The sequence below is a fragment of the Cornus florida genome, unplaced genomic scaffold (genome assembly GCF_030987335.1).
Source record: "Cornus florida cultivar Cherokee Brave unplaced genomic scaffold, ASM3098733v1 CherokeeBrave_3.0.0_Hap2_Chr04, whole genome shotgun sequence".
Lineage (NCBI taxonomy): Eukaryota > Viridiplantae > Streptophyta > Magnoliopsida > Cornales > Cornaceae > Cornus > Cornus florida.
This window is the reverse complement of record NW_026775574.1, coordinates 16,959,607-16,970,795: the sequence shown is the minus strand read 5'-3', so window position 1 is coordinate 16,970,795 and position 11,189 is coordinate 16,959,607. Positions and strand designations below refer to the sequence as shown.

At 35.5% G+C, this 11,189-nt stretch overlaps 1 protein-coding gene across 1 annotated transcript; it reads left to right on the top strand.

Moving 5' to 3' along the window:
- The first annotated feature begins 5,092 nt into the window (after window positions 1-5,092).
- LOC132304788 (uncharacterized) lies at window positions 5,093-5,482 on the top strand. Its single transcript, XM_059802507.1, has one exon. The coding sequence runs from the start codon at window positions 5,093-5,095 to the stop codon at window positions 5,480-5,482; it is 390 nt and encodes a 129-aa protein (XP_059658490.1).
- The last annotated feature ends 5,707 nt before the right edge of the window (window positions 5,483-11,189 follow it).

The following is an 11,189-nucleotide window of genomic DNA, read 5'->3' as shown; positions in this document are numbered from 1 at the left end:
TTTTGAATTATAATATCCATTAGACTTCTTGCTTCCACTGTGGTTTGCATATTCCTAGGTGGTAGCCAAAATGTGATGCCACTTTAAATCACATCACATGGCCTTATTGCAATTATACCTTGACTTATTATATATATTGGGTGAATGGGTTTTATTGTAATTCTATTGGGGATTTTCCTTTTGTGTTTTATTTTTGGCTTTTGTATATGGGATGCTCTTCCCGCACAAGTGCTCTTTGAGTGAACTTTACTTTTTCAAATAATATATATATTCATATTGGGATGCCTGTCCATTAGAATCAGTTTGAGAGTTTTGATGGAAAGCAAGAGAGCATGGTGTAGAAGTCCGCGAGATGTATTCTACTAATACTTTTGTAAAATTGATATTATACCCCGACTTAGTCATAAACCGTGATTAACTCATTTTTTCTCCTTGAAAAGCTTTATCCTCCCCCTTTATCAAATTGAGATGAGAAATTGAATTTTTGGCTAAACTTGGCCATAGAGCACTAACTTCCAGAATTGATCCATATGTGAGGTTTTGTGTGTTCTACTTATTTTGCCAGAAGGTATCACCCTTAAGTAGGCCGATAGTGCTCGAGGAGATGCAACTGATACCCCTTGGGCACATGGGCCTTGAAGTACTTAAAAGATTATCTAATCATGCATTCTCACTCACGCATCTTTATGCTTGCACAAGTCTCTAGTATCGCAAGGGACTTATTGAACTTTTCACATGCCTTGATCTTTAGGTTGGGTCATGGTTCACTTGGACTTCTAGGGGTTTGTTGTTAAGTGAGACTCAGGATACCTTGAGGTCTCCCTTTTAGTATAAACCCCAAAGCACCGTAAAGAGAGAAGATGTAATGTTTTTTTAAAGTATATATATTCAACGCACCATTGACATGTGGGCTTGTCTTATGCAATGTATCACTAACAAATGCGTCTACCATCTTTCAATACACTTCTATATGTTCTTAAATCAAGACATATAAGTTAAAACCGTGTTAAAATTGTAACAGATGGTCTCGGGGTTCCTTGGATTCCTTTTTTTTCTTGGTTGTTGCCACTCTCTCTTATAAGGATTTCTTGGTGTTTAATCTGGTCTAATGTCTTGAATCTCCACTATCTTATATGTTGTACCTCCATCTCTAAGAGTTTACACTTATTGGTGACTCCATGAGTGAGTCTTGCCCATATAATGGTAGACAAGAGTGCAGGATGTAAGATCCAAATCATACAATTTGAGAAACCTAAATCCTTAAGGCTTTGTTTGGATACACATGAGATAAAAGAAAGGAAAGGATAACATTAGTTATGAGAGAAAATAATGGAAAGGAAAGGAAATGATAGTTATAATTTATATTCATGTTTAGATAGATAGGAGAGAAAAGAAAGGAATGAATAATATTCTTGTTTGGATAAAACAGAGCAGAAAAAATAAAGGAAAGAATAATAATCAAATTACTATTTTACCCTTTTATATATATAGAAATTTGTGGTGTGTATTAAGGCTAGTTATCTCTTCATCTTCAACAGCCTAGGCAAGCTGAAAGGGAAATGTATAAACTGTGTGATTAACTTACAGTGAGTTTAGTAAGTCCTTCGCTTCCTTTCAAGCTTTGAAGTTCATTCTGCATAACTGATACCCACTTCAAATTGACACATGACCGCAAACCCTGAGTTAACAATTAAGAAACCAAAATTAAACCTCAAATTAATCTATTTCATAAACTGACATTTCACTATTCAACTGCAAAAGCATTAGACTACCTCGAGTGAAGATGGATTATTGAAGTACAGGTCGAGTCTCTCTAAGTTTTTGAATTCGTTCAAGTATGAAACCTAATAAGATTAAATTGATTGAATCCATGAGAACACAATGATGAAGATTTGAAGTTTTAATAGATAAAATAGTAGGGTATTAGAGATAGATATAGAATAAATTACGAGTGTACATCAAAAAGAGCTTTATGGTTGAGTACAAGAGTTGTAATGGTGTCGGGGTCGCGAGTCTCATTTTGCTGCAATATCTGCTTGGAGCTCAACACAGTCATTGTGTCCAGACCTCTCTTTTGCTCTGCAAAACCCTAATCAGTTGTTGCAACAGTTTATTAGGACTTAAATGGAATAAAAATTTTGTGTATCTAATTTTGAAGGCTACCTTTGTCATAAAGAAAATGCCACTTAACCTACTTTCCTTCCCTTCCAAATCTTGTCAATTTTGAAGGGATACAATTTAAGAATTTGAAGGGATAGCTATCCCTCTAAATCCTTCTAAGTCTTTTCTTTTCTACCCAATTCCTTTCATCCAAACACAATATACACTATCCTTCCATTTCTTTTATCTCCAAATCACTCCAAATCCCTCAATCCAAACAAAGCCTAAATCTCACACCATTTTGTGGTTATAAAGTTAGGGTTTTGGTTATTGTTAAACTGAAAAACCCTAGAACAAGACCGTTAAAACTTTATAATATAATTAATATCAAATGGATACAGTCCTAATTGAAAAGATGATTTCATAGCCACCACTACCATTGACGGCTTACTAGAAAAGTCTGCTTCTTGTCACAAAAAAAATAAAATAAAAAATTGATACAGCAGCGGGTAGGGGAGATTCGAAATCAGAATTCAAGTAGAATAAGAAAGAGATTGAGAGAGAAATAGAATAAAATAATAGGAGAAGAAATCAGAATGAAGGAGGATAGAAAAATAATAAAAGGAAAAGAGAAGAATAATGAGGGAAAAGAAATCTGAAAACACTCAATATAACGACCCACTCCACCACATGGTATGATATTGTCCGCTTTGGGCCTGAGCCTGCACGGTTTTGTTCTTGGACTTTACCCCAAAAGGCCTCATACCAATTGGAGTGACACACTTACATATAAGCACTTCACTTTTCCTCTACCCAGGCGATGTGGGACTTGTGCACCTGTAGCTCGCCAATGTGGTAGCCTGTCAGTGTCTCTCGTACCCGCTCACAACACACCCGCCCGCAAGGTCATCACAATCCACCCCCTTTGGAGGCCCGACGTCCCCGTCGGCACACTTCCGGTTGGGTCAGACTCTGATACCATTTGTAACGACCCACTCTACCACATGGTATGATATTGTCCGCTTTGAGCCTGAGCCCGCATGGTTTTGTTCTTGGACTTTATCCCAAAAGGCCTCATATTCAACTCCTTCTGAGTGTAGAGGTACTTGAGGCTCTTGTGATCAGAGAATAACTCAAAGTTCTCACCATACAAGTAATGCCTCCACACCTTCAATGCAAGAACTACTACTGCCAACTCCAAGTCATGTGTGGGGTAATTCTACTCATGTGGCTTAAGCTGCTTAGAAGCATATGCTACTACCTTATCATCTTGCATTAAAACACAGCCAAGACCCTAATATGATGCATCTGTGTAGATCACAAATCTCTCACCACTAACAGGAATGGTAAGAACTGGGGCCGAAGTCAATATTTTCTTCAGCTCCTCAAATGCCTGCTCACAATGGTGATCCCAAACAAACTTCACATCCTTCCTAGTCAAATGAGTCATAGGTGCAGCAATCTTGGAGAAACCTTCAATGAAGCGCTTGTAGTATCCTGCCAATCCTAAGAAGCTACGAATCTCAGTGACAGTAGTAGGCTGTTTCCAACTCATCACAGCCTCCACCTTGGCAGAATCTACTAAAACTCCATCCTTAGAGATCACATGCCCCAAAAACTGAATCTGCTCCTGCCAAAAGTCACACTTCTCAAACTTAGCATAAAGTTGATGCTCACGTAGAGTCTGAAGTGTAATGCTCAAGTGTCTCTTATGCTCTTCCTTAGTCTTGGAATATATCAGAATGTTATCAACAAATACCACAACAAACTGATCCAAGTAAGGTCGAAACACTCGATTCATCAAATCCATAAAAGCTACTGGAGTGTTAGTCAACCCAAAAGGCATGACTAAAAACTCATAAAGGCCATAACGAGTCCTGAAGGCAGTCTTAGGAATATCCTCCTCCCTAATCCTCAACTAATGGTAGCCAGTCCTCAAGTCAATCTTAGAGAACAAATGCGCCCCTCTGAGTTAATCAAACAAATCATCAATGCGTGGCAATGGGTACTTGTTCTTAATAGTGACCTTATTCAGTTCACGATAGTCAACATATAAGTGGAGTGACCCATCTTTCTTCTTGACAAATAGAACAGGTGCTCCCCAAGGTGATGTGCTAGGTTGAATAAACCCCCGATCTTGCAACTTTTGAGTCTGCTTCTTTAACTCACTCAATTCAACTGGCGCCATTCTGTAAGGTGCCCTAGAGATAGGTGAAGTACCAGGAGTAAGGTCGATGCAAAAATCTACTGCCTTCCTAGGAGGCAAAATTGGAATATCTTGAAACACATCTGCATACTCTGACACTGTAGGCAACTGTTCTATAGTCACGCGTTGCTCAACCACCTCAATGTGGGCGAGAAATCCCATAGTCATGGTGCCCTCGAACTTTCCACACTTATATCGAGAAGGTGACTATCCCGGAATTAAGAATACAATAGTCCTTTCATGACAGTCCAACTGAGCATGATATCGAGCTAACCAATCCATACCCAGTATAGCATCAAAGTCTCTCATACATAATACTATTAAATCAATAGGATACTCTAACTCCCCAATTGTAATAGGAAAAGCACGACATATTCTATCAAGTGTCGTCGTGCTCCCGAGTGGAGTTACAATAGATAGGGAATTACTCATATGTCTAGCACCTGAAAGGGTCATTCAGGTGCTAGAGGATATGCTTCGTGCTTGTGTGCTAGATTTTCGGGGCAGTTGGGAGGATCACATTCCACTGGTTGAGTTCGCTTATAATAACAGCTATTAGGCTAGTATCGGTATGGCACCGTATGAGGCACTTTATGGTAGACCTTGTCGTTCACCTGTATGTTGGGCCGAGGTTGGTAATAGTAGTTTTTTGGGGCCAGAGTTAGTGCAAGAGACTACGGAGAAGGTTGCCATCATTCGAGATAGACTTCGCACAGCTCAGAGTCGACAGAAGAATCGAGCTTTGGAGTTTAGTGTGGGAGACTTAGTGTTCTTAAAAGTATCACAATGAAGGGGGTTACGAGATTTGGTAGGAAGAAAGGGAAGCTAGCTCCTCGATTCATTGGACCTTTTGAGATCACAGAGAGGATTGGGGAAGTGGCATATAGATTGGCTTTACCACCCAAACTCTCTGCTGTTCATAATGTTTTCCATGTTTCCATGTTGAGGAGGTGCTTAAGGGATGAAAACCAGGCTATTGACTGCACAGAGGTTCAGTTGCGCTCTAATACAACCTATGTTGAGACGCCTATTCGCATTGTTGATCGTATGGTGAAACAGTTGAGGCGGGCAGAGATACCTCTAATGAAGGTGCAGTGGAATCATCAGGATGAGAGAGAGGCTACTTGGGAGCTAGAGTCTGAAATGAAGCTAAAGTACCCACATCTCTTCGAATGAGGTACGCAAATTTCGAGGACGAAATTTCTTTTTAGGAGGGTCGAATGTAATACCCGTATTTTTTTTATTAAGAATATATATTTTTCTAGTTGACTTTTTAAGGAATAATAGAGATAATAGGTTACCTTTTTAAAAGTTGAATTTTTTTTTTTTAAAGGGGATCCTAAATTAGCTCACCTACCGATATTTTTTTTATTTTTATATACGTTTCATTTTTTTTCTTTCTACTGCGTAAAAGGAAGAAATAAAATGAGAGAGAGAAAGATAGAAAGAGAAGTTACTGATACTTCCTACCTTCTGCAGTAACCGGGAGAAGGGACGGTGATAAGGCAATCACGTAAAAGGAAGGTTTAGAAATTTCCAGGCAAGTTAATCTTACATTGTACTCTTATATATATTTGTAACTTGCTTTTGATAATCTGGAAAATCTAATTTGTATGGTTTTAATAAATAGTAGAAAAAGAAATTATTCTTAATGATTGTTGTGATTAGAATAGTATAAGTTGTGTAGGTTGTTATTTTGAATTTAATTGGGCGTGATTAGGAGAATTATTTATTATTAAAGATTAGATAATATTTTTTTACATAATTTTTTATTATCGTTTCTGTTAGAGTGTACGGATTGGTTATATTGTTGTTATATTAATTCATAAATTAATTTTACATTTACATGTTGCGTTATATTAATCTGGTTGAAAATATTGGGATGATTATTGATGTTATCATATATGAGTTGGTATCAAGTGGTATAAGTGGTATAGGGAAATAATTGAATGATTAGATTAGATACCTTATAGGTGTAGTATACATACATATATATAAGCTTTCTATTTATATATTTGTAAAGCTTAGGTGTAATGGCTTATATCAGTGGGAGTAGAGAATGGGTTTGGAATATGTTTGATGGCACTGTATTAAACTTATGATTAGTTTGATCAGTGGTTTAGTTTGATGTGGAAACTAAATAATTATGATTATATATATCTATATATATATATATAATGGATCAAAGCTTTAGCTAAAACGTGATTGATGGGATGAGGAAGACCCATTTTGGAGTCTACTGTGCAATTTAAATCTTATTTCTTTTATTTAAATATTATTCTTTTAAAATTGATTTAAGTTAAAGGAAATTATGAAAAATAGTATTGTTATTTCAAAAATTGTGTTAAATTTTAGAATATTAGTTTTAAGTATAATGAATTTATTTGTGCTGAAATCTAGATTTTTAAATGACTGTTTGTTAGTTTTACAAAATTTAAACATGAAAAAGTATTATTTTTCAGCACTAAAAGGGAGAGTACAGAAAAACTATTAAGAGTTAAATTCTGAAATTTTGCAGGATATTATATATAATGTTAGGCTATGTCCAGGAATTTTGTACTCTCACTAGTTGGGTCTTTAAGGTTCTGTTTTTAAATTAAAATGGTATTTGAGTGTATTAATTATTAATCTGAATTATTAATTATTGATACCTTTCATAATTTACCATAATTAATAATTAATGGATGAGTTTGGATTAGTCGGAGGGGTAGTCAGGGACGACCCTATGATGACTTTTGGGTATGGTCAGGGACCTGCCTATTTGGGAGTGTACTACCCTTTTATTATGGCCATGGGTCTAATGAGCTCTTATTGTGTGGACGTGATTAGGGATCATCTGGGGAGTAGACGTAAAATCCAGCCACACATTTGTTTTCGGTAATCAGGGACTATGCGATTCACACCACTTTATTGGATGAGAGCCCAGGGCTCATATGAGATATTCAGATTTATTAAAAAATAAATGATGGTTATTTATTAAGTTTATAATTAATTGGAATATGCATATTTAATTAATGCATTTATTGAGTTGCTTATATATATGAGAATACAAGGTAAGGTTAACTTGCTGAACGATGATTGTGTTTAGCATTTCTTGCTAAGCTTGTGAGCTCACCCCATTATCACATTTCAGGTGCTCGTAGAGTAGGAACGTGATGGAGACACATGACAGGGATGGATTTTAGCTCGTTGCATATTTATGTGTTTTTACTTAGTTTTCCTTAATTATGATCAGTGCAATAAAGTTGGCATTTTGTGCGACTGTGTTTTAGTTGATTTAGTGGTTATGGATGTTTTCTTATTTTAGAGGAAATTTCACCTCTATTCATTATAAATTTGTCAGACTCTCATATTATTAAATTATATGATGAGATTCATCGAAATTCTATTTATGGTGGATGTATGTTGAGAATGTGTGGAAGTTATACTTTTAATTTTATATGCAGAACAAGTAATTTTTGTATTAAAATTTGGGGTGTGACAGTTTGTGATGACCTTGTGGGCGGGTGTGCTGTGGGCGGGTGCGAGAGACACTGACAGGCTACCACACTGGCGAGCTATGGGTGCACAAGTCCCACATCGCCTGGGTAGAGGAAAGGTGAAGTGCTTATATGTAAGTGTGTCACTTTAATTGGTATGAGGCCTTTTGGGGTAAAGCCCAAGAGCAAAACCGTGCGGGCTCAGGCCCAAAGCAGATAATATCATACCATGTGGTGGAGTGGGTCGTTACACTCAGAATCAAAATTCAATAATAATCATCAAAACATGTTTTCACAATGTCTAAACCAACATATAAATAGGCATTAAAGAAGACCCTAAAAATCCTATTACCATAAATAAAAACCTAAAATACTAAATTACTGAAATATCCAATAATAATAATAAATAGACAAAAATCCCTAATTCATCTTTCTTTCTTTATTTTCCACGTCTCCAATAGTAGGTATGGGTTATGTGGTCTTCAATCTCACGAGTTAGGCCCAGTTCTTCATCATTCCCTCTCGGTTGAAAAGAATTCTCCTTTGGAGATAAAATGCTGATATATATCTTCAAAAAGTAAGAGTCAACATAATAAATTTTTTTATCTGCAATCATGTAAAATCTAAAGTTGGAAGGTAATTGTGGACATCCCAAATACGATCAATCCAGATCAATCCAATTTATATACTGCAGCTGAGAAGACGGAAGTGTCAATGCTGATGCTAAGGAAGATGTAACTCTGCTTGTGGGAATACATGCCCACAAAATTGGTGGCTCAGAGGTACCTTGATTAGGTAACAAATACTCCACATCAAAAATTGAATTAGTACTCATATCTAAAGACCAGTCAAAGAAATATGCATTAGGTCCTGATTTTTGAATGATGTGGAAAAGTCTACCAATTTTGGCATGTTTCATCTGGAAAGAGTTTTTATGATAAGGTTGAGGTGGTGCACAAATTATAGTATAATCTCCTTCATTAAATTCATGATTTCTATATATTATGGGCATATGCAGTAAGTTCATAATCCTTTTTACTTAGGACAAACACAGTAGTAATTTCAGGAAGACACTTTGGACATTCTTAGAAACAAATTTGAAGTTTCCTTATGCGTTTTGCCCTCTGACAGATAGAAAAATTGTGACTGTAAATTAAGGAATAGGAACGATGGTTAGTTTTACTATTAGCATGCACCTAGACATTTTAAACTTGTTTTTACCTATCATGGAGTATGTTTATACAAGTTTGACTAATCAAAGTACTGGTAGTTGTTCTTTACTATGCTAGTCTATAGTCCTTTGCCTCCATATAGGTATTCACTTGAGTTTCTTGTTTCCTTTATTCAACTTGTTCATAATTTCCATGCCAATATGCAACAAGAAATTGTTTTAAGTAAAAAAAATTATGAACTTATTGCATATGCTCATCATAGGAATCACGAATTAAGTGAATGAGATTATGCTATATTTGTGCACTACCTTCAACCTCATCCTAAAAACTCCTTCCAAATAAAACATGCCAAAATCGTTGGAATTTTCCACCTCATTAAAAAACTAGGACCTAATGCATATTTCTTTGACTGGTCTTTAGATATGAGTATTAATTCAATTTTTGATGTGGAGTATCTATTACCTAACCGATGTACCTTTGAGCCTCCTGTTTTATTGGCATGTGTTTGTTGAAAATAGGGGCATTAAAAACATAAACTTTGGAAGAGAATTTGAATAGATTCCGCTAAGAATTTTTTGCGGATCTATAGCCTATAAATACCCCTCCTTGGGTTCATTCCAAATCATACCAAAATTCAGAGAATTCTTCTCTTCTTCTGAATTTTCTTCTTCCTCATTCTCTTTTTAGTCTGTGGGTTCGAGTCTTAGTATTTGGGTTCGAGCCTTAGTCAGTCACTCCAAGTCTGAGTTCGAGTCAGAGAGTACTACACCCCCGTTCGCCTATTCCTTTGGTTTGCAGTGCTACTTCCGAAGGAAGACAAGTCATTGTATCTTGGGAGATAGACGCCACGGAGTTCGTTAGCACCATAGCGGGGCGAATCTGTCTTAAGGATATAGAATCAAATTCTAACCTCGACTTTTAATTAGGTTTATTTATAGTTTTATTTGATTATATTAAATTATATATTATAAGAAATTATATATTTATAAATTATTATTTTATTTTTATAGATAATATTTAAATAAATAATACTATAGTATATAGTATAATTAAACCATATTTTGGATAGCAGTGTTCATATAGGCAGAGTTAATGTTCCTCAGCATTGGCACTTCCGTCTTCTTAACTGGAGTATATGGATTGGATTAATGATACTTTGGATAGTCAATGTTATGCTTCTCATATTTGGGATATCTATAATTTTCTTCCAGTTTTGGATTTGTAGCTGAAGAAGTTTATTATGTTGACTCTTGCTTTTTGGAGTCATACATATGCATTTACTCTCCAGTGGAGAGTTCTTCTCAACTGGGAGAGAATGATGAAGAACTGGCGTGGCCCGAGAGCTTGAAGACCACATGGCCCACTCCTACTATTGAAGACGTGGGAAAGAAAGATGGAATTAGGAATTTTTGTCTATTTGTTATTATTATTCGAATTTTCAGTAATTTACTAATTTATGATTTTATTTATGGTAATATTGTTTTTTCTTGATGCCTATATATATGTGGCTATCGACATTGTTAGGGGATGTTTTATGATTGATTATTGAATATTATTCAGAGATTATTGTGGTTTATTCTCCCTCTATTATTTTTTTCTTCTCCCTCATTCTGATTTCTTCCCCTATTATTCTCATTCTATTTCTCTCTCTTTCTTTTTCTACTTGAATTTTGATTTTGAATCGACCCTACCCTACCCACTGCTGCATCACAAATACAGTTGGATCACTGGCTGAAAAAAAAAAGAGTAGTGATCCGATCTCTTTATGAGTAATTTTTTTGAATTATATATCCTTGAGATAATATACATTTTGCCATTTAATAACTCATAATTAGCTCTTGATAACTAACTATTTGCAACCTCACAACTTAAAACAGACTTTTAAAGTACTTAAATATTATTTAATGGATGAAAATGAGAAAATTTATAATCTCGATCCATGGATAAGGCATATGTTATAAAATATATACCTTTGATCACATGTATTTCTGAAAGACGGGAGTTATTAAGTATCTTTTATCATACTTTTTTCATTCTTTCTAAATCTTGTAAACGTATGAACCTATGGAAAGTATGCATTGGGGTTTTTAATTTTCTTTTTATGTTCTTTTCATTCAGCTTCAATTTTACTAGTTCGTTCCTATAGAAACTCCTAATTCGCATGCTATTATGCTTTTAGGGAAGTAGTAGTGAATATATTGATGATTTGATGTTGTCCTTTGCATTTAACCT

Bases quoted from the DNA above. Each gene is read 5' to 3' on its own strand.
- LOC132304788 (XM_059802507.1), top strand. From the start codon at position 5,093: ATGAAGGGGGTTACGAGATTTGGTAGGAAGAAAGGGAAGCTAGCTCCT.